At 43.8% G+C, this 26,418-nt stretch overlaps 1 protein-coding gene across 2 annotated transcripts; it reads right to left on the bottom strand.

Annotated features, from left to right (window-relative positions):
* Positions 1-1,894: 1,894 nt before the first annotated feature.
* On the bottom strand, positions 1,895-25,656 carry LOC148010639 (beta-glucuronosyltransferase GlcAT14B-like). Of its 2 annotated transcripts, XM_087671778.1 has the most exons (5): positions 24,238-24,370; positions 15,734-15,981; positions 13,778-13,853; positions 13,548-13,663; positions 1,895-2,421 (listed from the first exon to the last, which is right to left on the bottom strand). In XM_087671778.1, the coding sequence occupies exons 2-5, from the start codon at positions 15,888-15,890 to the stop codon at positions 1,901-1,903; spliced, it is 870 nt and encodes a 289-aa protein (XP_087527904.1). In that variant the 5' UTR covers positions 15,891-15,981; positions 24,238-24,370; the 3' UTR covers positions 1,895-1,900. The 2 variants fall into 2 exon arrangements, with proteins under 2 accessions (XP_087527904.1, XP_087527902.1); XM_087671776.1 differs by lacking the exon at positions 15,734-15,981 and having other exon boundaries at positions 24,238-25,656.
* Between the last annotated feature and the right edge of the window lie 762 nt (positions 25,657-26,418).

The following is a 26,418-nucleotide window of genomic DNA, read 5'->3' as shown; positions in this document are numbered from 1 at the left end:
GGGTGAAAAGATCCTCGACAATTAATAATCATTGATAATGTTTAAGGTGGCCAACAAACTTGCTCAAAAGACACCTAAAAAGCTACCATGAAAGAAATATTTAGAGGATATCTTAGAAGAGCAAAACTTTCTAATAAAGAACCTCAAAGAACGTACCCTATATGATCTTACCAGTGAAGGTCCTAGTATGCATTACCAACGAAATCCCCAATAAAGAGATATCATTGATCTTGAAGAACATCATGGTTTAGAGAGTTGCCATGGCTACAAAAAGAGCATGAGCAAGGCCAAGTCTCTAAGCATAAGTAGAGCTACAAAAAGAGCATAAGCAAGGCCAAGTCTCTAACCATAAGTAGAGCTACCTTTTAGTTAATGCAATATTGAAATCATGCAAAGAAAGAGAGACAACAAATCAAGTATGTCTTTGAATGGAAAAAGAGGACTACAAGTAGGTCCAATTTCTTTTGTCATATATCTCCTCCCTCACTTTCTTTAACCACAAACAATTGATGCCTCTTTTTCGTACAATATCTACTAGCTACAACAAAACGAAAAGAATAGTAACACAATGATAATTTTGATAAGTCACTCAATGGTACCCTATCACTTTGACAAACTTAGATGGGAAATATTAGCAATGCAACCCTACATCAATCTCTTGGTTCATAATTGTGATCCACAACTGTCAAATCAAGTCTAAGGTGACATAACTTTTACAACATTAATCAAAACACCCTAATAGAAATAGTAGCACTAAACAGAAAGCATGTGACATGGGAGTTGTGTTCTTTTCATGCCCCTCATCATTTATGGCTATTCTTTTACTTCTCTTGAGCCCTCTTGACCATGCTCTCAAGCCACTATCTACAATTTATGCTTGAAGGGGAATAAAAATGGGACATGCGACTTGAGTGGCAGTAATTCCCAAGGTTTTGTTCAAATGTGATATTTTTAGGGGTCAAACTCTTCACACTCAAGACCCAAGAAATGTAAGCATGGAGAATCAAACTTGAAAATGAAAAGCATGTTTCAATTAGATTTCATGGTGAATGCTAATTGTTTAGTTGCACATAAGACTCACTAAAATGACTAAAAGGGTTAGTAAGTTGGCATTTCGGATACAGGATGAGTGAATGTCCATGGAGAATCGAGCTTCTAAAATATGAGAAACTTGTGCCAATTAGATCTCATGGTGAATGCTAATTGCTTACTAGCACATAAAGATGCACTAGCGTGATCATATCCAAAGAAACTAAAAGCAATTAGCAAGTGATGTTTAGGATACGTACGTGATGGGGAAACCAATTGAATATTTGATTCTGTCAAACAACTCTTACAACACTACAAAATACACACAAAAAGAGGAGTTGGGAGCTTATCTCATTTGTTTTGTTAGCTGCCCAAAGATAAGCATAGATATACCAAAAGAGTACATGCACTTCCAAAAGGTTGGAAGTCAAAAGATTTGCATGGTGGAGCTGAGAATACTCCTCCATGTAAATTAGAAACACAACAGTCCTACCTACCAAATCTATTTAAATAATCTTGTCTAAGCCAAGACACAAAGTATCATGTATGAACAAATAGAGCTAGAGGGAAAATGCCTATAACAATACAAAAGCTTTTTATGCATGATCATTTGGTTGGGCTCCAACCCAAACCTCTGCACGGCATGGCTTTGTTGGCTGTCCCCTAGATAAAAAATGTACGTAGGTGGCAATGTGCCACTTCTCAACAAATAAATCTCTTCTTGTGAAAAGCCCTTCTTCCCCTTCTACCTTGTGTGCTAATGAGAAGCCATGCACACAAGCTCTCTCTCTCTCTCTCTCTCTCGGGGGTGTGTGTGTGTGCACGTGCGGCGCATGCATTCATGCATGTTAAATACGGGACAACCTTTTGCTTATTTGAATTTGCATTGATTTGGCCGAAATTTTTTCTCAGATAAAAGGTTCAAAATCAGTTGCTGAAGCCTCTTGGCACCTGGCCCAGGCTTAATCACAGAAGAATCACCCACGACCGAGCATGGATCTGTTCCATTTTCACCTTTACCAATACACCACCCCCCAGGAGTGAAAAATCCCTTCTTTCGTCCAAGCAGCTCCCTATCTATCTTGTCAAGGACTGGATCATTTTCAGTAAACTTCCTTGCAAAAGGGGCACCACTGTTGTTCATTCCTTGAAAATGATCAAGAGTGAGCAGAAGGGGATGTTGCTTTGGTGGATTATCCCATCTGAGATAATGCATATCATGATTGACAGTTGTGTTGCTGAATTCCTTGCTATTGCAAATAATAGTATGGAAGTATCCCTCTGGTGATGAGACAAAATTCGCATAGTACATCAGCATGATGCGTGGCAGATTGTCCCAACCCCATATGCAGTATTCGATGAAAGAACGTGTGAGGATGACCCAGGCTGAACCTGCATGACAAGAGGGTCAGGGTTAAAACTGAGATACAATTTTTCCTTATAAACTCTTGAAATACCATCCTTGCGGGCAGAAGGCATGGGGCAAAATGACCCTGACAACCTTCCAGTGAAGGCAGGTTTTTTGCATAGCCATCCGTTATTTTGAGTGTTATTTCCAAAAGTTAACCAAATACAAGAACCATCCACTATTTTTACTCCACAAGCTATCCAAACGCAAGAGCCATCGACTATTTTTACTTCACAAGTCATCAAAATACAAAACCCATCCTCCATTTTTGCAATTTGTATTGCATTATTTTGAAATTAGACAATGACTTTGAGACCAGACCTTTTACATCCCCATCATAGAATTGCAACTAAGCACCACCTTATAAAAACCTACAACCTGAATCGCTCTATGAAATCAACTTTCACTTTAATCTCTTTCTTCATTTATCCAACAAACAAATAGTCACTTTCAGCTACAACGACTCAAAGTAGCAACAGAACCTAAATGCAACACTAGCTCTAGCTTTAAGTTTACTTTGCAAAGTCTGGGTTTGGCATGAAGTTTCAAGTACTTGAGACTTATTTTCGGGTAATGTCAGCATGTTAACCCAAATTTAAGTATTACTTTTTTGGAAGCTCAAGTGAGCCATGCACAGTGCAAGCAAAAGAGAATTCATGTGACGATTTGAAGCTGCCTACCCCCATCTCCCTCGTGTCTTCTGTCCTTCCTCACCTTTCCTTTGCTCTCCCCTTCATGTGCTGCCAAGTAGTAACTGCTCACAAGGTGCTCTCTGCCTGCCTTCCCCCTTGCACTCACCTCCCCTCCTCCCTCTCTTCCCACCACTGCTTTACTTGCCCTTACTCACTGATGCCACCTTCTCAATCCTCCCTCCCTTCTCCTCCTCCTTGGCTCCTCTTAGCTGCCTTCTAGCTTCTCATTGCTGCTTCCTCCTCTCACTGCAGTTTTCTGTCATTTCTTGGCAGATACTTTACTTGATGTAGCACTTCACTTAATGCACATTCAATGGAAACCAACAGTTGATCCTGTGAGAGAGTGCAACGGAAGAAGGAACTCCTACACAAAGAAACAAGACAGCAGGAAGAAGGAAAAAAGAAATCTGCACTGACTGAAATAAATGCTGAATACAAATAGGTGGACTATCAGTCCCTGCATGCAGTCCAAGGCGTCAGTGAGGGCACCAGATCTGGCTTGAAATGATGACGGAGGCAGCAGCACTGGAGACTGAGGAGAGTGCCACCAGGAAGAAGAAGGAAAAAAGAAATCTGCAGACTGAAATAAATGCTGAACACAAATAGGTGGACTATCAGTCCCTGCACGCAGTCCAAGGCATCAGTGAGAGCACCAGATCTGGCCTGAAATGATGACGGTGGCAGCAGCACTGGAGACCGAGGAGAGTGCCATTGCAGTTGGAGCAGCATCCTGCAAAAGAAGTGACCTGCCCCAGCCAACCAGCCTGCTATAAATAGCAGCAAAGGACCAAAACTGGCTGACCTGATGCTGGCAGCCCAGCTGCCAGCTGGCCCACTGCATTTAACACAGTCAGCAGCATTAAAAATGCAGGAAAAATACAGATGATGTGGCAATAAAGTAGAGGAAACGGGACAGTGCCTGAGAGTGGCCCAGGCTGGGAAATTCTGAAAATGCTCACTGAACTCAGGAAATGCACACTAAAATGCCAAAGCTCCCATGTCTCCATCAAACTCTGACAAGAGCTCACAACCAAGAGATGACAGACTAACACTAAAAGTGACAAGCTAACACCCCCTCTTATATCCTGCGAGTGTCTGGGGACCCAACAATCTCATGTGATGAAGCATAGAAGCCTTGGGCAAAGGCTTCATGAAGAGATCCGCCACATTGTTCGCAATAGGACAATAGGCCACTGCTAACTCGGGATCCACAATCTGCTCTTGAACATTGTGGTTCTAAACCTCAATGTGCTTCCTACAAGCATGAAACACATGGTTCTTTGCCAAAGCAAGGACACTCTGGTTGTCCACGCGCAGTTCCATAGGTCTTGTTTGAGCCAATCTCAACCAACAAACAATGGAGCCAAACTGCCTCCATAGCTGTAGAACAAAGGGCACAATACTCAACCTCTATAGATGCAAAAGCCACACTAGGCTGCTTCTTACTACTACAAGAGATAGGTCCCGATCCAAGGGAAAAGGCATAACCAATAGTGGACCGTCGTGAGTCCACATCACCTACCTAATCAAAGTCACTCCATCTTAAAAGAGTGGCCCCCTCTCCATACATGATCTCATAGGATCGAGTCCCCTATAGGTAGCGCAGAACGCTCAAGGTGGCTCTCTAGTGAGCCTAAGAAGAAGTCTTCATGAAAGAAGACAACAAAGCCACCACAAAAGAGATGTCCAGTCAAGTATGGATCAGCCAAACCAAAGAGCCAACAAGGCACCTGTAACAAGTGGCATCACTAAGTGGATCTCCTGCTGCCAAAAGCTTGGACTCTAGTTCCATGGGGCATGAAATAGGCCAACACTCAGTCATGCCAAACTCCAAAAGAAGCTCGAAGATGTACCTATGCTGCGAGATAAAAATGTCCTATGCCATCTAATAGGTCTCAATCCAAGGAAGAAATGTAGGATCCCAAGATCCATTGTGTTGAACTCCTCGCCCAATAGGTTGATTGAGTACAATCAACCTCCTATGTGTCGTTCCTTGTAATGATGAGGTCATCAACATACAAGATGACCAAGATGCACCTACCATCCACAACCTTGTAATAAAGGTTGGGGTCATGATCTTATCGATGGAAGCCACTGCCCAAGAAGAATCAATCAATCTGCTGATACCAAGCCCTAGGAGCTTGCTTTAGGCCATAAAGGGCCTTCCGCAAATTACACACATGGTCCTCCTTCCCTTACACAAGAAAATTAGGAGGCTATGACACATAAAACTCCTCCTCCAAGACACCATTCAAGAAGGCAAACTTCACATCCATCTAATGAGCAGACCAATAGTAATGGGCAGCTAAAGCCAGAATAGCTCAAATAGTGGATATCCAAGCTGTTGGGGCGAAAGTTTCAAAGAAATCCAAACCTGCTCTCTCTCAAAAAATCCCTTGGCAACAAGCTGTACCTTATGCTTGTCCAAGGTCCCATTTGCAAGATACTCGATCTTGAAGACCCACTTCACACCAATCACCTTGCGCTTCTTCAAATAAGAAGCCAACTCCCAAGTCTAGTTTCGCTCAATAGAACCGAGCTCACCTTGCATAGCACTACACCAAACATCCTGTGTAAGAGCCTCATCAATATCCCACCGACCCTATAACCTGGTTGACTTGCGTGGACCAAGAGGCATCTCAAGAAACCGAGTAATCCCTAAATCTTACATGAGCTGCCGACACCATCAAGAAATGGTGATAGACTCATTCCATTGCAAAGGAGACCAAGAAGCCTCTAGTACCTATAAAGCCTATGGAAGGGAGTCCCCCTCACTAAGGGAAGGTGGATTCCCCTCACCCGATAAAGAGAGTTCCCTCTCTGACGGCTCAATCCCCCAAGAGAAAACCTGAGAAGACAGGGAAGGGGTAGAATACTCAATGACAAAGTATTCAATGAAGGAGCCGTCAAGAGTGGAAGGGGAAAGGGTGTGGGAGGAGGGAAAGGAGTCAGAGACGAAGAAGGGGTGCCAAGGGGTTTTTTTGGGGGATGGGGGGAAGTCAAAGACGAAGAACCACCTGTAAAACAAGAGAACCGTCAATAGGATCCTCGAAGGCTACAGCCTCATCGAAGATCACATCCCCGCTTACCTCGATCTTTGGAGTCGTTAGGTCATAGAGCCAATAGCCCTCTATGGTCATACTGTAACCAACAAAGATAAGCTTCTTTAACTTGAAATCAAGTTTGCTCCACCTCTTCTTCTTGTCCACATGGACATGTGCCTTACATCCAAAGATGCAAAAGTGGAAAACAGACTACTAATTCCCAAAAAAAGCCTGATAGGGAGTCATATATTGCAATATCGAAGTAGATAACCTATTGCGGATCTGAACAGTAGTAGCCATGGCCTTACCCACAAAGAATGTGAAAGACCCCTATGCTCCAACATCGATCAAGCCATCTCAAGCATGGTCCAATTGGCACTCTCCACCACACCATTTTCATATGGCATGTTTGGATGGGAATATTCTACTGAATACCCTGATCCATGCAAAACTCAAAAAATAGGTTAGAATAAAACTCGCCACCATGATGAGCTCGAAAACTGCAAACTTTGAAGGAGGTTTGCTTCTCCGCAAACACCTTCCACTCGCAGAAACAAAAGTACACCTCGCTATTGTACTCCAAAAAATAGGGCCACACATAACAACTAAAGTCATCAACAATCAACATCAAGTACTTTGCCTTCCCAAGGGCCATGCCCATAGATCCACAAAGGTTGGTGTGAATCAACTCAAGCGAAGTAGAAGCTCTCCAAGTAGCAACCTGTGGATGAGGCTACATATGTTGCTTGCTCCTCAAGCAGCTGGGATAGTGTGTGAATGGGAGGGAAATCGAGAAGTTCCTCAACCATCTTTCTCCTCGCACCCTGCCAAATAGCATCAAGATTCAAATGCCAATGACAAGCATGCCAAAGCAATCCAAGCTCATGTGAAGATCAACAAGGGCTATGAGTATATAGAGTCCATCCTCTTATGTACTTGCCCAAAGAGCGGTGCCTAAAGAAGCATCGTCCACTATAACTACATCCTGGGAAAAGATGATTGAAGTACCTAGCTATGTAAGCCCATAAACAAACGAAAGGTTAAAACCCAAATCTGGTACATAGAGGACTTTGGCCAAAGAAGAATGCCGATCGGGTAACAAGGCAATGGTTCCTACTCCATACACAGGGATTGAAGAATTGCCACCAATGGTGAGGAGTCCCCCTTTTGGATCACATATCTTAAAGCCAATCCTATCAATAGGTTATGTGGGAAGAAGCCCCACCATCCACAAGCCAAGGCTTCTCCTCAAAAGAAGCCTTGGCTTATGGATAGCGAGGGATTGAAGAAGAATGCCAATCAGGCAACAAGGGAATGGTTCCTACTCCATACACAGGGACTAAAGAATTGTCACCAATGGTGACAGATCCCCCACTGAATCACATATCTTGAAGCCAAACCTATCGGTAGGTCATGTGGAAAGAAGCCTCACTATCCACAGGCCAAGGCTTCTCCGAAGAAGAAGAAGCAAGAGTCGTATCCTCCATCTCAAACAAGAGTATGAAAATGGACTCAATGGTAGTGGGTGTAGCCTTCAAATCCTTGGACGCCTCCTTAGGCTTCAAATAGGGATACTTCTGCCAACACTACTCCTCAAGATAAGTGCCCCTCCCACAGTATGGGCACTTGGAGCTTCTTCTCATCCTTCGTGTCCTATTTCTTAGCTAGTGGCTTCCCCTTCTTCTTCCCTCCCTAGTACCTACAATAAAATCCTTCGTGGTGCCAAATCCACTAGTCCCCACCTCTCTAAGACGCTCGTCATGCTTCAAGTCAAGCAATGAAAGCTCCTCCCAAAGAAGACTATCCCGGGTCCTCCAAGTCAAAAGGCTGGTATAGAAGACATCGTACTTAGGACATGGTAGCTAAGTCAATAGAATCATAGCCAAATCCTCTGAAGATATCATCCTTTGATCCTTCATGGAAGGAGAGTCATCAACATTGAGCATCCAAAGCTTCTTCTCCAATAAGATCTTATGGGAAAACGTCTTCTAATGATAAAGAGACGCAAGTGTCTTTCACACCTCCATCGTAGTCTTCAATCTGCGAACATGGGCCAAGATAGAATCTTGTAGACTCATAAAGAGGAAGGATCGGGCTCAAGAGTTGAGCCGATCCCAAAGGGCTGCACGATCCATCGATGACCCTAGGGCAAGGTACTCTGCGAGCCAGGAAATGGCAAGAGAAATAAACTCCCAAAGATCAAAGGTATTGAGAATACACTCTACCTTACATAACCATAGAAAATAGTTGGAACCATCCAACTTGCCTTGTTTGGGCAAAGAAGGAAGCACGAGCACTTGTACAACCAATGCCATGTAAGGCATCTTCAGGCCAGTAGACTGTGCCTTATGAGAAACATGAAGGGAGGGAGCAGGGTAGGGACACTCCAAACAGGGAGTCTGCACAAGGGACTCAGACCTCAGATAATCTCACCGTCGCTCAGAAGAATGATTAGAGTCCTCATTCTCCAAGTCATTAAAGCCAAAAAACTGGTGTTGACACATTTCCAAGAACCTGCAATCACCTCGAAAACTACATTTGATAAACAAAAAGCAAAAAAAGAAAAGAAATCAGTTGTCACCTACACCCAAATGATGTCGCCTACACCCAAATGGTGTCACCTATGCCTAGAAAGCTGTGACCTATAGTCAAGGATTGTCGCCAGGGGGCAAACAGATAGCAGAAAGGTAAGAAAATTTGCATTTTGCAGCCAGAGAAGGTGAAAACAGCCTTCCTTCTATGGAAAGGTGGTAATTTTCCAGTTACAACTTAGTACGGCCGTGACATTTATTACAAAACTGAGAAATGCAAAAAAACTTACAACCTTCGACAATGGACATCCTATTGGCCCCAAAACTAGCACCCCTTTCAGTATTTCTTTAACTTAATTGAAGAAGAAGTTGATGTACAATGGGATTCTTTCAATCCCTTTCGGTATTCCAACTCCCCTTGCTATCCAAAATGACCAGCAACTCTTGCTTCAATCTGATTTGCCCCTCGATTCAGGCAGTCAATTGGCCTTCACTCGCTTTGATTGAGATGGAAAATGCCCAAAATTCATTGTTTTGTTGGTCCCTCCACCTAAATTTGACTAAAAACAGCTTCAACCCTATGGAAGCCAAGACTTGGAGCTTCAAATTTTTGACACACTTCTCGAGGCTGCTAGTAAAACCTAATTTATGCTGTAGATTAGGATTTACAGTGCAGAAATCTGAAATTTCTCAACCTCTGGTGATCTCAATGCTGTGATCTTCGAAGCAAGGCTATAGAAAGGCTGGGAGATGAGAGAAAATTCAGACTTTCTTTGCAAAAAACTGAAAAAAATCAGCCATTTACTGTTGTTACCCTGTCCGAAAATTAATCTAATAATTATTTTGGTGCCCAAAAAAATAATCTGACTAGCCAATAATTAAATTGGCTAGCCAACTTCCATTGACGAGTCTCTACACCATCTTTGACCATCAGATTGGCGTTAGGTACCATTAAACACCACTTCTCTAGTATCACCAACTTACACTTATGGCCAAATGAATGACCTAGGCCAACAGCTAGCACCAAATACGACCAAGTACCTGTGCGGCATAACTTATAGCAACTTTTGCCTTTGACATCTTGTGATTTCCTCGAGTCCCAAGCTTGTAAATTTACTCCAACCCTAGTTACACCTCAAATATGCAACATTTACTTAACCATGTGATTAAAAATTAATCCACATGTTAACTAAAATTTCAAAAATACATGTCGTCATGACAGGATGTCATCTAGCCAGAAAGGCAATCACTTGGGCAGCAAGGAAGATGGGAAGCAAGGGAGAGCAGTTGCCTAGGGCTTGGAAGGCTGCATTTACAGCAAACCCAAATCTAGTGAAGGTTGCAAGTTAGTTCGGGGTGGTCTTTGCGATGAGAAACTCCTCTATGATCTCTTGTTTGACAATGATACCATGTGAGAGTGCACAACGGAAGAAGGAACTCAAACACAAAGAAAGAAGACAGCAAGAAGATGAAGAAAGAAAGAAATCTGCACTAACTCAAATAAATGTTGAATACAAACAGATGAGCTCATCAGTCCCTACACGCAGCCCAAGGTGTCAGTGAGGGCACCAAATCTGGCAAGAAATGATGATGGCAGCAACAGCACCGGAGATGGAGGAGCGTGCTCGCAGTTGGAACAGCCGCCTGCAAAAGAAGAGATCTGCCAGCCAGCCTGCCTGCTATAAATAGCAAAAAAGGACCAAAACTGGCCGGCCTGATGCTGGCCGATCGGCTGCCAGCTGGCCGACTGCATTTAATGCAGGCAGCATTAAAAATGCAGGAAAAATACAGCTGACATGGCAATAAAGTCAAGAAGACAAAACAGTGCTTGAGAGAGTGGCCCAGGCTGGGAAATGTTGAAAATGCTCACAAAACTCCGGAAATGCACACTAAAATGCCAAAGCTCCCATGTCTCCATCCAACTTTGACAGGAGCTCACAATTGGGAGATGAAAGACTGACAACACTAAAAGTGACATGCTAACAGATCCTAACACTAGTGCCCAGCTCTATCGAAGGTGTTCACCTCAAACAAGCCACCACTAAATTTTTGTTAATCTGGTGTCAACCTTGCTCCATAACTTATGAGCAACCTATGTATCTACAGACAGTTCTCATACTGCTATAGCAATGCCATCATCCATGACATAAAGATAAATCAATCTAATTGAAGTGCGTGTCTCCACTTCGAGACGGGCACCTATACATTACCCTGAGTATTTTAAACCCCCCCTTGGAAGTATCTTCATGATTCATTAGGCTTGCCAGCAAGTAGCTTGTGCTATAAAAGATTATGGGCTGGGCTAGAGTTGATTGAAGCTTTGGCATAACAATCAACATCCTAGGACTTGGTGCCCTCCATTATATTGGAGATTATTGATGTTCTAGAGCACCTAATGTATACCCATGACAATGTTGTGATTGTCTTGAAGATGAGAAAGAAGGTGAGTCAAGGTTCCCACAATAGCGCTTGGTTGTTAGTTGAGAGTCGCATCCACTCCCCTCCCTAGCCTAAGGGTACAGGAGGGGATCCCCTTTTTGGACTGAGGAAACAAGAAGGGGATGATGCTCACCTGCTCCCCTTTCTACACTGCATAATGAGCCTCTAAAAGCCAAGCCATCAACTGTCTCACGAGTGCTGTAGAAATAGGCCGCCTCATGAACCAGCCACTCTGAGATATCCACGGGAAGCACTGCTATTGGGTGGTGCAGATGATACTGCTAAGTCGCAGTAGACAACCAATTGTCCATTGATAGATGTTGATCACGCATGCGAGCCCTTGCTCAGTGAGAAGCTCTAGCCCACATGTACCTAGCTCCGGCCCACTATAGCATGTGCTCCTACATTTGGCTCCTAGTGATCTCCACATTCTCTACAAATTAAGGGCATGGGATTGTCTGGTCCAAACACAAAAGGCTGATCAAGATGCAAGAGGAGCCAATAGGTAGTCATTGCCATCTCCAGACTTGCATGCACAAATATCCCCACCCCCAAAGGTAGATTTAGGTACAAACAAGTTCCTTCATGGAGGGACGCTCAAGGTGTTGGGCGTGCAGGAGAAAACCTCGTGTGCTTGAAAAAGATGAGATAAATCAAAGCTGCTGCATCCCTCCATCGATACGGCACTATTGCTGATGAGAAGAGGGCAATAGAGTAACCAGAGGGAGCACTCCTCAACCGGGGGATGAGAGATCAAGGTGAAGGTTCAAGGGTGGAGCATGTCCAGGGACATGTTTTATATTTGGAACTCTCTTTTGGCGTGGTCTAAAACATTGTATGAGTTGTGCTGGAGATGGGCAGGTCCATGAGTTGCTGAAATTCTATGAGTTCAGAATGAATTGATTAGGCTGGGTATCTAACCTGCTCCTGGATAGCTTATCAGACTGGATACCCCACCTGTTCCCTCGGCAGCTACTGATAATGACAACCTCTGCCTCAGACCAATAGGTTGCACCACACATTCCCACCGTTACTTCATCAGGAAACCAGACGATCAGCCCGGCTCATCCAGCATTTTTCATGAGGTCTGGTACAGTCATGATCTGGATTCTGTTGGGACTACATTGCAAGCTATAACCCACACCTCTCAACTGTTTGATCAGCCTTGTCTTATCCAACATTTTTGATGCACTTTTGGCACATGGGACAGCCATAATCTGCTCAGACTGCATTGAGAGCTATATCCCACATCTCTTCGATCCATATATCAGACGTTTCCCATTGATGTGCTTCACACGTGTCTTTACACACAATTGAGTATAGTTTTGTACGGTCATTGAAAAGCAACTATAGGCTGCAGATTACTCCAAACAAGTCCCAAAACTGGCAATATGAATCATATCGTATGGTCTATGATTACATGCACATCTCATATGTGAATGTTGATTATGTTGTTGAAAAGACAGAACGTCTACATTCCACTAATTCACACTATTTCCTGTGAATCTTCTGTGCAGATTGTCGATTTCAAGGGCCATAGTCAAATTGAAACCATTTCATGTGCTATCCATGAAGTCCATTCATTGTCTATGCACCCCTGCCCCATTTCCAAAGCCCTGGAGGGCTAAGAATCAGGTACACTTCAGCAATTTCTATTCACAACAAAAACTGCCTCAAGCAATAAGACATTGGTATTACTATATACCTATTTGGTACCAAAGCATCATATGTGTTTCACTGCTGTTCGTTGCAAATCTAATGCACATTATGTTAGTCTGGACAGAGCACTTAAATATTCCCAATGCTAGCTTGCTATATAATTGTCAATAATCTTATATTCCTCAATGGATTTTGTAAAAGCTGTTCCAATTTTCATTGGTCCACATGTACTTAGATTTTGAAGCATGTTTAAATTCTGAATTCTACTCTTCTTAGTCTTAGATCTACAAGTGTTTATTGTGCATGTCTGTATGTTCTGAACCTAGTGTAGTATCTGCACATGCTAGACACCGTGAAATGACCTGAGTTCTTTTCAATATAAATTACACTAGTGTATCTCAAACTGCAGAACAAAAGATTACAAATAAATCAGCTCTCATCCCCACTATTCGCTTCTGAGTTGGCACAGGGAAAAGTTGTTAAATCAGTTATGTGCTTGATAAACATGAACAAGATAGTCAATAGACCAGAAACCATGAAACGACCTGCATTCTTTTCAGTAATAAATTACAGTGATGTTTCTCAAACTGCAGAAACAAAATATTAGCTTCTCAAACTGCAGAACAAAATATTACAAATTAAATCAGCTCTTAGTCCCACTTAAATCTTTTCTGTTTTGAAAATCTACCCTAGATGATAGATGTTAATAATAAAAGACAAATCCACTGCTTCAGCAAGAGCTCACCTGTGAAGAGCTTGAATGCACTTGGCACGGATCGCCTCTGTGTAGCCCAAAATAGATCAGATTTCTTGGACATATACAATGCAGGATCTATAATGATGGGTCTGGCCCGCTGATACCTATCCACAGCATCAAATCACAAGATAAATAATTTGTAAGCCCTGGCAACGAGCAGAAAAAACACAGATACCAGTATATTTACAAAACATGAAGATAAAAACTCTGAACCCTACTCTTTCCATCCAAGATTGCTTGTGTGGTCCAAAAAATTCAGATCTCTAGGCAAATAGGAGAGCACATGAAGTAACTCTGCAGCCAAAAAAACAAAAAAGGAAACTCAGTTTATATGAACAAGCACCAAAATGTTTAATGAATTTATATGTGAATTGATGAGTCCACACAATAATACAACTTATTCCAGTAAGAATAATACAGGATCCTCTTGTAATCTAGAGATACTACACAATCCCTCCAACACAACGTACAAATATATTATATTGCACACTTTGAAGTGTAGCTTCTGTATATATATAGATAAGGAGAAGATCCACCAAACGATAGCGATAAACCATCAATGAATCTATCACTTTACAAGACATGAATACAGAGGCTCCAGGTTTGAGAGTGGATAACTCTAGTTAGAGTCTACTAAAGGATGTTCGCTATGGTTTAGAAGAATCTTCTTCCAGGTTTGTTTCCCTTTTGACTATGGAGGAGGTTACCTGTTGTATTGATGATGCAATTGCTCCTTTCTCTGGGCACACACAAATGTAGTGTGAAACTGGAAGGTTGCACAGCATCTAGCTGTGAGAATGTGTCCATGAATATGCATAGTTAGCAAGCTAGCAACATTTATGTAGGAGACTAGGTCCTAAATGCACAACTCAATAGAAAGATAAGAGGAACCAAAGGCAAAAATGATCCTAAAAACACATATTCCTAGCAGTTAATATGAGATCTGTACAAGGTATAAGTTCCAACAGCCCAAGCTGTGCATTATCCAGCACCCTCCCACAGTCCATCCACAGAGCATGTCCCTGCCCAATTCAGGACAGTCACGATAAATCTTAGCTCCATCTGGTGAAAAGTAAGATCCACAGCCTGACTCTCAACAACTGCCACATGCGACTAGTCACCTTGCATGCAATCATGCTACTCACCATGACTGAAGCCCACCATAGAATTGCCAGCCATACGGACCTCCTGTCACATCACCTATCTACTTCATCACATCAACATTCCCAGCATATGAGCACATGGATGTTCGTTCAGACTGAAAAACAAGATCCACAACTCAAGTCTAAACACTGCCTTGCACACAGTCATGCCAGTCACCATGACTGCAGCCTGCCATAGCATCTTTAGCCGGATCATCCACCCATCTATTTCATACACCTCCCAGTGTATGAGCATGTGAATGTTGGTGATGCCAAGGTGCATTACAAATTGTATCCTGAGGTTGCCTTTGGATCATTCTGAACAAAAGCTTAATGGGAGCTGGGGCCCTAAGATTATTGCATAAGCAATGGGATAAGAAAAGGCTTCTCACAATCTGTAAAGAGCCGCCTGCCAAAGGACAACCCCATTGAGCACCAGAACACAACACTAGAAAGCAGGGCAGTTTGTTCCTTCTTTTCTGCATTCCTCTCTCTCTCTCTCTCTCTCTCTCTCTCTCTCTCTGTGTGCTGCATGCCTGCAACCCTGCACGTCTGCAGTCCATGTCACCCTATCTCTGCTGCACACCTGCAACCCTGCACAATCACAGTCCTGCACACCTGCAACCCTGTTGCCCTGTCTCTGCTGCATGCCTCCAACCCTGTCACTCCTTCATGCCTGCAGCCCATGCCATCATGTGGACACCTGCTGCCAGCTCAACACACCTGCAGACCTGCTCACATCATTCTTGGCCTGCACCTGGCTTTCCTGCCCTGTGCCTGCCCTGCCCTGGTCCACTACTGTGCTGTCCACCTTCCATCTCTGCAACCAGCCTTCCACCATAACAATTTTACCTGTTTTTACCTTGCTGGCAGCCATCTTTTTGACCTGCACTTTTCCCTACACCTTCTCTGCTACTCAGAAATGACAGAAACAAAAAGAATGGCAAACACTGACAGGCATGAGAGCATTTTACCAGCCTGAAGCACCAAAACAGAGAGTCAGAAAACAGTAAAAATGAAAAAAGGAGCTACCTTCAGTCCAACAGGGATGGAACTTGTCAAAATTGAGCAGCTGATCACCAACTGCATTAATAAATTTCAGAAAGATAATGATAATGCCCCCAGTACTACAACTCGCCAGCTCGTTGAACGAATTATGAAGTCGGAAACGGAATGCTTGTTGCTTCATGCTAAAGCTGTAGCACAAGATGAAGAGATCGACACCCTTAAGAACAGGCTGGAAGGAGTTCCCAAATTAGCAAAAGTACAAGTGATGCCGCCTGATTCAAACAGGACAGTGCAGTTATCTTCAAAGCTTCGGCTCCATTGTATCAACCTGATTCACTTAACATGATTCAGTGATTCATCATTCATCATCATCATCTTCTTTGGTATTTTCTGAGTTTCTTTCTCTTCTCTCTCAATATTTGCCGTACACACTCTATTTCTCCCTGCAAACCCTACTATCTCTCTGGTTTGCTTTCACAGCAGTCATATTCTGACAGTGTCGGTACGAAGTCAAGGGGTGAAGAAATATGACAGGGTGATGATAATAGAACTACCAATGGAGACAAGTCATGATCTGCTCAAGGACGTTATGTAAAACGAGATGCATAGATGAATGCTACATGTGAGAATGCGCCTGCAGCAAGGTGCCACTTGGACAATGTCCCTCGAGAAAATGTTCGCTTGCCCAAGCACCCTTTTACAAAGATGATGATAATCATGCAAAGCAAAGGATAGGTACAACAAGGAAGGGAGGCTAATGTTGAAGATAAATGCCAAAAAAAAGGATACCAAGTGAAGGGTAGGAACCCCCTCTCAACCATGGATGTCAATGTCAAGAGGTGGCGGTTATCTCACCTTGGGAGTCCAAAGGGGCACCCCAGAAAAACCAAGGCATCAAACAAAGGATGCTCGTCGGTTTCCCAATGGCCTGCCTTGGGAGTCCAAAGGGCCACCCCAAGGAGACCAAGGTATCAAACAAGGTGCTCGTTGATTTCTCGATGGCCTACTAGGACCTACAAAGACAATGTTAATCCACTTTAGATTTCTTCTTCTTCTTCTTCTTCTTCTTCTTCTTCTTCTTTATTAGTACCTATGCCCATGGGGGGATATAAAGAGATGGTCAAATCCAACATCACAAAACAAAAGACTAGCCCAACCATCCATGGAGAGTGTTGGTGATAAAGTAAAGGGGTGAAAAAGTATAACAGTGTGATGATAATAAAACTACTAGTAAAGACAAGTCATGATCTAATTAGAAGTGCTAGGCAAAATGACACTCATAGATGAATGCGCCCATAGCAAGGTGCCACTTACATAGTGTCCCTCCTGGGGAATCGCTCACTTGCCCAAGCGCCCTTTTTAGGTACAATAGGGAAGGGAGACTAATGTCAAGGATAAATGCAAAAACTTGTAGATACCAAATGAAGGGTAGGAACAACCTCTCAACCATGGATGTCAATGTCGTAGGAGGAAGAGAGACCAAAAGTCGGTCTTCGTGTAGTGCAAGATCTGACTCACAAGGGGAAGCCTCCATGCTATGTAGAAGAGTGTCTCCAAGCAAGATAAAACCACAAGGGAATGACAAGCAACCCATGTCTCCAGCCCAAGAAGAACCGATGCAAGCCTACATGTTAGTCCTAAGCTTAAATACAAAACCCTACAAAAGAGACTAGAATCTACAAACGAAACAAAAGTAAAAATAAATGAAGAATAGAAACAAGGGAATGTTGAAGCATGCGAATGTGTGAATGCAGGGATATTTAACTCAATGTACACAAAACTAGTACACAAACTTGACTTACATTTTTTCAACTTTTTCCTAGACATTTTTGCACAAAAAGCATAATCCAAACCATTGATTTCAAAATCTATGCCCGAACCTTGGCCCTTGTATCCAAATTTAATATTTTGATTGAAACTGGCACAAAAGTTCAAAATTTCCCAATTATTTAAAAGTGAACTTTTGCACTTGCACATTAAATAATCAATTAATCTCTGGCTTTCAACTATTGAATCCTACCATGGATGGACCTACCCATGTCTTACACAACTTATGCAATGCCTTATTTGTCCAACAAGCTAGGAGTTAATCAGATGTTAATCCCAAGCTTGGGAAAGCACATCTAAATGATAAGATCCTACTCTTACACATGTGTCTCACCCACCACACCCCCAAGGTCCCCGCACTGATTAGTGGAGACCCGCAAGTCATGTGACCTATGGATACCCCTCTACCAACCTCCTCAACTTCGGAAGGATTGTCTAAATGGTTTGCCGCTCCTTCCTTGGACTTAGGCCCCCAAGCCCACTTTCCCACACAACCATCCAGTCTAGAGGATTGTGAAGCATTTTGTGCCGCCATTGGTCCACAAGCCTATTGTATTGATCGAGATGTGACCCCCCTTCCCACCTGCATATCTTCAAATTCTTGCAAGGCTTGCTCAAGTTTATATTCTCTCTTCCACTACACATTTCTTCTCTTACATCTTGAGCTTGTCTACCTTTTGCTAGTGGGTTCTCTCTTTAGCCTTTCTTAAAAATACCAATGACCAAAAGCATTTTCATTGAAGTAGAGGTATGCATGTTCTAAGGTCTCATGCATATACTTATGCTTGATTGATCATGGGCTAACTAACATTGCACAAACCTACCAATTTTGGCCAAGCTAGTGACATGGATAGTTTGGCACTCCCATGATAGCTTCTTCATTGGATAAGCTCCAACCTCTTGGACCAACATGGTTCCAAGATACATAAAAGGCTTCCTTAGAGCTATCACGCAGATCGTTTTCTTCACAAAGTTCTAATTGTACTTCATTCTTCTTCATCGGGTACTTTTTCCTTCAACATTGACATGATGGAGAGAAGTAGTTCTTACTTCTCCTTCCACCTTCAGCATCAACTTATGATAAGAGGGGACGATCACCAATTTCCCTACTTAGTACTCATAAGGACTTGGCCATGCCAAAAATAACAAGTATGCTCTGATTCCATGTCAAAATAAGCAACGGTGCAGAGAGACACTAAGGTTTGCGAGGAGTAATACAGAGTGTGTACGGCAAACACTGAGAGAGAAGAGAACCTCAAAAACACAGGAAGAGCATGGTGATGATACACTAAATCATGCTATGAGAAGAAAAGTTGATACAGTAGAGCCGAAGCTCAAAAGATAACTGCACTGACCTATTTGAATCAGGTGATAGCACCTGTGGAAATCTACACAGTGAAGGGAGTAAAACACAATCCTTTAGGTAGTGGGCTATCGAAAGGAATCACTCGAAAATGAAGGACAGCTGTCGAGGGAGCCACAGTCCTCTGATGGTGTCAGAGATGTGGAAGATGATCATCAGTTGTCGAGGGAGCGAAATACAATCCTCCGATATCGAAGAGTGACTTGCGTAGCAAAACACAAATCCCAGAGTGTCAGAGCTGTCAAACTTAGGGAGAGCAGCCCAAATGTTAACGCCAGGTGGATAGAGATGATGCCAAACGGAGGAGGATTCAGGCTGCAAAAATGCAAGTCCCAACAGCCTCTGTGAGAGATGAGCAATGCCAAGTGATGGAGGAGGAACCAGGCTGCAAAAACGCAAGTCCCAACAGCCCCTATGATGGAGGAGGAGCCAGGCTGCAAAAATGCAAGTCCCAGCAGCCCTTGTGATAGATGAGTGATGAAATCACTGACGCTCGATGATATGAACCATCACCAAAGGCTAACATGTTGATGCCAAGCTGGAGATGATAACACTAGGCAAGGATAATATCTCCACACTAAGAAGCGCATGTGAAGGTGGAGCCTAATGAAAAAGGGTGCTGACGCCAAGTAGATGATGGTGATGCCAGGCGGAGGATGCTCCAAATGCAAGGCATGATGCTAGAATAGGGTGCCTGAAGCAGAAGAGGAAGGGTGAAGGCAACCACGAGCCATGAACCACAATGTCCTCTTGAAGGGGTGTGAGGGCAATGGAAGGGGCTAGTGAGAGAAGGAAAGGGTGTCTGATGACGGAGGAAGAGGGGTGAAGAATGACTGAAGAGAAACTTCATGATGAGGAGGTGCCCCCTTGAGAGTGCAGACGCCCCTCTGAAGCCAAACAAGTAGAAGCCCCCTTTGAGGGCAAAGAGAGTATATCCCCCTCGGAATCCCTCTTGGCAGAAATCTAAAAACTCATGGATCATGGACTCCGAATCATTTGATGATAAAGGAAGTGCCGTCGGTTGTGCCGACAAAGGTATCTAGGGTATCCAAGATATCAAAGAGCTCCCAAAGGTGGCCTCTCAAACCTGAGTAGTCGGTGAGCCAAGGGTGGGCAACGCGCAACAATCACTCTCTCTCAATGGAGTGGACTGCAAAGCTAAAGTAATAGAAGGGTTCGAACAATCATTCTCTTGAAGAAGCGGATTGTTGAGGGGGCGGTATCCAACAATCACCGTCTCTCGATGGAGTGGACAGCAGAGCCAAAGTAATGGAGGATGTTGAACAATCACTGTCTCTCAAAGGAGTGGATTGTCAAGGAGATGATAGCCAACAATCACTATCTCTTGATGGAGCAGATTGCAAAACTGCGGGTTGTCGAGGTGGCGTTTTTGAAACGCTAGAAGAAGTAGAAGCAACCTCCATAGCACATTGCAGCGATCGCAAGGAGGTCGTAGTACCACTCGATCCTCCTATGGCTCGAAAGGGCTTAGTGCACATCGGATGCGTCTTATTGCCTTGAGCATAAAAATCTAAAATCCGATGTAGAATAAACTCTATGGCCCAAAAGGGAGAGGTAGCACAAGTATCTATGGGTAGACTCATATACTCTGGCGGGGTAGGGAGCAAAGGTCCATGGCGGCAAGCACCGGTGGGGGTTCGATGATGCCAGAAGAGAAGCACCCAGTGGCCTGTCCATCTTCCTATGGAGAATTCATAGCACCGGAGTGTTAATCTGTAAGGGGAGAGTGGGTTAGAGAGGAAAAGAAGGGTATCTCGGCCTCTTGGTGATGCAACAGAAATGAAGGGGAAAATCAATAAATAATGCCGAACCCGCAACCTGTCTTTGCCTTCTCTAATGAACATGATCTTTAGCTCTTTGAGCTCCTGTGCTCTAATACCATGTCAAAAATAACAGGTATGCTCTGATAACATATCAAAATAAGCAACGGCGCAAAGAGACACTAGGGTTTGCGGGGAGTAGCACAGCGTGTGTATGGCAAACATTGAGAGAGAAAAGAAACTCGGATACACAAGAACACGGTGATGATGCACTGTATCATGCTATGAGAAAAAAAGTTGATACAACAGAGCCAAAGCTCAGAAGATAACTGCATTGTCCTGTCTGAATCAAGCCGCAATACCTATGGGAATCTGCACAGCAGAGTGAGCGAAACACAGCCCTCCAAGCACCAAGCTATCGAAGGAATCACTCGAAGGTGAAGGACAGCTATCGAGGGAGTAAAGCGCAGTCCTCTAATGCCGTCGAAAATGTGCAAGATGATCACCAACTGTCGAGGAAGTAAACCATTGTCCTCTAATACCGATGAGAGACCTCGGCAGCAAAACACAAATCCTAGAGTGTCAGAGCTGTTAAACACAAGGAGAGCAGCCCAGATGTTGACGTTAAGTGGATAATAATGACGCTAGATGATGAAAGATGAGTCGGGCTGCAAAAACACAAGTCCTAAAACCTTTGTGAGAGACGAGTGACGCCGAGTGATGGAGGAGGAGCCAAGCGGCAAAAACGCAAGTCCCAACAACCCTTGTGATAGATAAATGACACCAAGTGATGGAGGAGGAGCTAGGCTACAAAAACGCAAGTCCTAGTGGTCCCTGTAATAGACGAATGACGCCAAGTGATGGAGGAGGAGCCAGGCTACAAAAACGCAAGTCGTCCCAACAGCCCCTATGATAGACGAGTGATGAAATCAATGGCACTCGATGATGTGGACTGTCGCCAAAGGCTAGGATGTTGACGCCAAGCTAGAGATGATGATGGAAAGGATGCTGACGCCAAGTAGATGATGGTGAGGCGATATGGAAGATGGTCCAAACACAAGGCCTGATGCTAAAACACGGCACCTGAAGCAAAAGAGGAACAGTGAAGGCAACCACAAGCCACGAACCGCAATGTCCTCCTAAAGGGGTGTGAGGGTAGTGGAAGGGACTAGTGAGAGAACGGAAGGGTATCTGATGACGGAGGAAGAGAGATAAAGAATGATTGAAGAGTGGTGGGGGTGGTTAGTAAAAAATGAATGAAGTGACTACCTATTTATAGACATAAGTTGTCTAGGGTAGTGCCCCGCTATGTGGGCGCCCACTGAAAAAATGGCCAAAAAGTGGACACTGGCCCTTTTTGGGACTGTCAGTGCAAAACCCTAAATGAAGTGTGTGAACTAAAGAAGTGGTTTCTCAACAAGCCATTGTCATTATCTCTTCATCTCATTGTCTCATCTCCTACTTGTATCAAGATAATCATTTTATAAAAGGATGCTTCAGCATGTGACCCATTCCCCGACAAGGCCATTTCTCAAGTGACACTTGTTGCACACATGTTTTCAAACTTTGCATTACCCCATTGGGCACTCACTCACGTGAAAACCCTTTCATCACATAAGCATATCTCCCTTTTATATCTTCAAAGTGGTCGACTTGGATCCACATGCAGCTCATCATTGCTTCTTTGATATCCTTGAGGGTGGTCATGCACTATGACTATACATTATAGAGCTTAGAGCCATAGATATATTTTCCATAAGAGGACCCATCAAATCATGCTACTCAAAAAAGGAAGATATCCATCACCTCTACAATCCTAGTAGGTCCTTGGGCCATCCTATGTTGACACCCTCAATTCAATCCCTTAGTCTCTTTGGAGTGGGATCCTTTGGGTAAATGAAGGTGTGGTTATGCTTTCTCTTCCCTTGGGCACCTTTTTGGACTGAAGAGGGGGAGTTGTGCGAGTAAAAATAAGACATAAATTAATCTCGATTTACTAGCCCAAACTCCAAAGCCAGCCCTAAAAAGGACTGAAAATTTGTTAAATTTTTTTGGTGAGACCAATGGCCAAGTCGTGGGCTGCCACTCCCCATCCATTTATTGCCACACTTTTCATCACCATTTGCTATCCCTGCAAGTCATCACCATCACTCCCTTGCTGCATTTTGCCCCCAACCATCACAGTGACCTCCTGCTGCCCTCTTCACCACCATCTCCTTCATCGCCAAAGAGCTAATTCTGACCATGCTCTTTTGGGCAGAGAATTTGCTGGTTTGGGTTATGCTACTACTAGTGGAGGCTGCCTATACCTGCATTTTGCTGCCTTTGGCCCATGGCTGCCCTTCCTTACTGAGGTGCTGCTGGTTGCTGTCCTTGGAGCCTACATTTTGCCTCCTGGAGGACTGCTAGCATCTTTCCCACCATCACAGCCTGTCACATCATCACTGGCGGACTGCTGCTGCTGCATTTGGGATCTGTCTTAGGTGCAACACACTTGCTGGAGTGGTCTTTGGCTTCTCCAACTCCTCCATCGGCTCATCACCAGCCCCACTCCTTGAGTCAGAGGCCAGTGCCCCATTCATGTCTATTGGATTGAGATTTGGCTTCTCTGTAAAGATCAATCTGAACGTTGAATTTATACTGGTTTACCAAAGCACTTGCAAGCAAGAAGCAGTATCCTAATCATGAAGGCAAACAATGGAGCAAAAAACAGCATCATAATCTTGAAGGCAATCGTAATGACCTAAGCAGTCAAGAAGCAGAATCATAATCTTGAATGCAATCACAGTAAAACAAACAAAACATTACTCAATGTCCTGATCATCTGATAAACAGGCAGGCAACTGATCAAGTCAGATTGATGTTGCAGCAAAGAGGTGAGGGAAATCTCTATGGAACAAACAAAGCTTTGGATGTGTTGTGATCAATTCTTGAACAGGCAGGCACAACTGAGCTAGTCAAACCCACGTTGCAGCAGAGTGATCCCACCTTTTTCATTGGTGAAGTAAGGTAGGTCATTAGAAGTGTGAGATTCCTCTGATTACCGGCCAGGTCTGGAGTTGGACCTTCAATCCTCAATCTGCCTGTTAGAGAGCTCCAAGGCTGATGCATCTTCTCTGGACTTTGCCTTTCTTTGTTGAAATGCAAGCTCTTCACTTGTTGCAACTTTTTCTTGTCATTTTTCATTACTATGGTTCAAAATGTTTTCTTGGATGAGTCCCGGCTAACTACTCAGTCATTACCCTTAATAGGTGCATACCAGGAGGCAATGCAAGTGACTATCTGGTTTAGATTATTGTATGCTTAGCTCCAGTCCATCCAAACGTTATACTTGCTCTGGCCTTTCAGGAGGCTATGCAGCCTCGGGATAGTCACAGTACATGCAGCCTCGGGATAGTCACAGTACAACAAAATCTGATCGCTTGTATGTCACCAAAGCCTCGTCAATTATGGTCATCAGACTGCAGTGCTTTGCAACCTTGGAAATTGTGTACCCTCTATCAACGATGATTTTGTTAATTTATAAATACACTTTTTCAAAGAGAAAGAAAGCTCACCGTCTTGAGTGACAAGTGGATAATCGGAGCTGCTTAAATTGATGAACCAATCCCAGTCTTTGCTTTTCCTCAACAAAATTGCAGCTGCATGCAGAGTACAGGCAACCATGGTAGGGCCCTTGTATGTGACAAGATTTGCCTTTGTAATCACATGGACGTTTCCCTCTGCCATGAAAGTTGGCTCCAGCTTGACATACCGAGTCAGCTCTACGCGCTCACGTGGAGGTGACTCTCGATCCAAATGCAGAACATATTGGTTGCGAGGGTGATAGAGAGCCTGAAGGGTCCTCCTGATGCGCATGCCATCACCTTTGGATCCTTGTATGACATAGGCCAGCCTCGGAGGGCTCGGGAGGGTCGATGGCAAGGTTGAAGCCATTTGTGATTCAACGAACAAATCCTTAGGATCTCGGAAGGGGATGAGGGAGAGGACAGAGGAGATGGCATCGTGGGGGGATGAGCTGAGTGTGATAGTCACAGCCAAGAGGAGGAGGAGGGACAAAACAGAGCTGAGGATAAGTGGAATGAGCCATTTCCGGTCCATTATGGGAGAACCTGCAAAGATCTGGATCAAATTTTTCATGAATCCGACGTGGGCTGCAGAGTAAGAGTGTGTGTTATTTCTCTAGCTTCGCAGCTCTGGATTAACCTTATTATGAATCCAATGTTGTGGCCTGCAGATTTAGGATGTGTCTTGTTTTCCTAGCTTCACACCTCTGAATCAACCTTTTCATGAATCCAACGTGGGCTGCAGAAGGGTGTCTTGTTTCTGCAGCTTCACAGCTCTGAATTAACCTTTTCATGGATCCAATGTGGGCTGCAGAAGGTTGAGTCTTATTTTGCGAGCTTTAACGGATGCTTTGCTTAAGGAGGCAGAGGACTTCTTCTCTCTTCTTTTTGCCTGTTCTCTTTGAGCTGAGACCACGGTCTGATGCGTCCGATGAAGGCAGCCGGAAAGAGGGCAGCAAAAGAAGGGGAGGACAACAGGACATTTTTTCTTTTATCCAGTTCATTCATTCATCAACCCACACAACATGCCTATCCCATTTCTGCATAGGCTCCCATCAAAAACCACGATGAGAGGCGAAACAGGGGCATACTCTGCGACAGAGCCACAGAAGATGTGTAGTAGGTGCTGCACTTCTTCTCGCCTATCAGAAAACTGATCGCGGGTATTGGAAGGCGGCCTAAACAATCAAAAATATCATTGAGGGTGGGGCTGGAAGGAGTGCCACAACAGTCTAACAATCGATATTGACAGCCCAACCACCGTCTTCTTCTTCCTCCTCCTCCTCCGCCACAGCTTGCTATACTGCAAAACCTGTTGCTGTTATTGTTGTTGTTGTATGTCGCACTTTGCGGCAAATTATGGAATGCGTCTCTCTATGGTTGAGTAAATGTACATGGGATGCGGCAAGAAAAGCCAACCACCGGTGGGTTTAAGCGCTTCCTTTGAGGCATTTATAGAGACCTTTATGGTCTTTCTGTTTGGGCCTGTTCACGCCCACAAGGAGTTTTCAACAAATTCCCATTACAATTACTATGTTATGAAATTATGAGAAGTAGGACAAGTAGAGCAACATCATGAGCTTCTGCTTGAGGGGGTGCATGTAACTATACTATGTTATGAAATTATGAGAAGTAGGACAAGTAGAGCAACATCATGAGCTTCTGCTTGAGGGGGTGCATGCTTGAGGGGGTGCATGTAACTCAAGAGGCACCACATGCACCTCCAAAGCAAAAGATCATGACATTGAACATATAACCAAGGGCTAGAAGCCCCTTACCCCCCCAACCGCACCTTTCTAGCTATGCAGTTTCCCCCAAGCAGAAGCTCGTAATATTGAATGCTAGAGGGAAAAACAAAGGAAAAAAGCCCCTTTCTCCACATGGAAAAGTGTCAAATTTTTCTTGTGGCCACCTCTTGCTACTTAAGAAGCACTTTCTATGCAACCTCACTCTTTGCGGCCACACAGAGAGGGAAAAGCAGCTACCCTAAACAACATTCTTGCCCATTTTAGGGCTCAATTCATGTTTGCCCATGTCCAAGTGCCATGTTTGTTAGATTCATGTTCACGAATGATTGTAAATTCTATTTTCAAAATTTGTTGCCCATTTTAGGGCTCAATTCATGTTTGCGCATGTCCAAGTGCCATGTTTGTTCGATTCATGTTCACGAAT

The sequence above is a fragment of the Lygodium microphyllum genome, chromosome 29 (assembly GCF_053477565.2).
Source record: "Lygodium microphyllum isolate KBCC chromosome 29, Lygodium_microphyllum_v1.1.10, whole genome shotgun sequence".
In the NCBI taxonomy this organism is placed as follows: Eukaryota; Viridiplantae; Streptophyta; class Polypodiopsida; order Schizaeales; family Lygodiaceae; genus Lygodium; species Lygodium microphyllum.
Note: the sequence above shows the minus strand (reverse complement) of the source record. Positions and strands in the feature narration are given on the sequence as shown.

What these genes read in the sequence shown, in the direction of transcription:
- LOC148010639 (XM_087671776.1), bottom strand. Translation starts at nt 24,820, where the DNA reads ATGAAAAATTTGATCCAGATCTTTGCAGGTTCTCCCATAATGGACCGG. An exon ending in TCCACTTGTCACTCAAGACG is followed by an intron (nt 13,854 to 24,237) that starts GTGAGCTTTCTT and finishes TTTTGGCTGCAG; the next exon opens with AGTTACTTCATGTGCTCTCC. An exon ending in TGCATTCAAGCTCTTCACAG is followed by an intron (nt 2,422 to 13,547) that starts GTGAGCTCTTGC and finishes CTTGTCATGCAG; the next exon opens with GTTCAGCCTGGGTCATCCTC.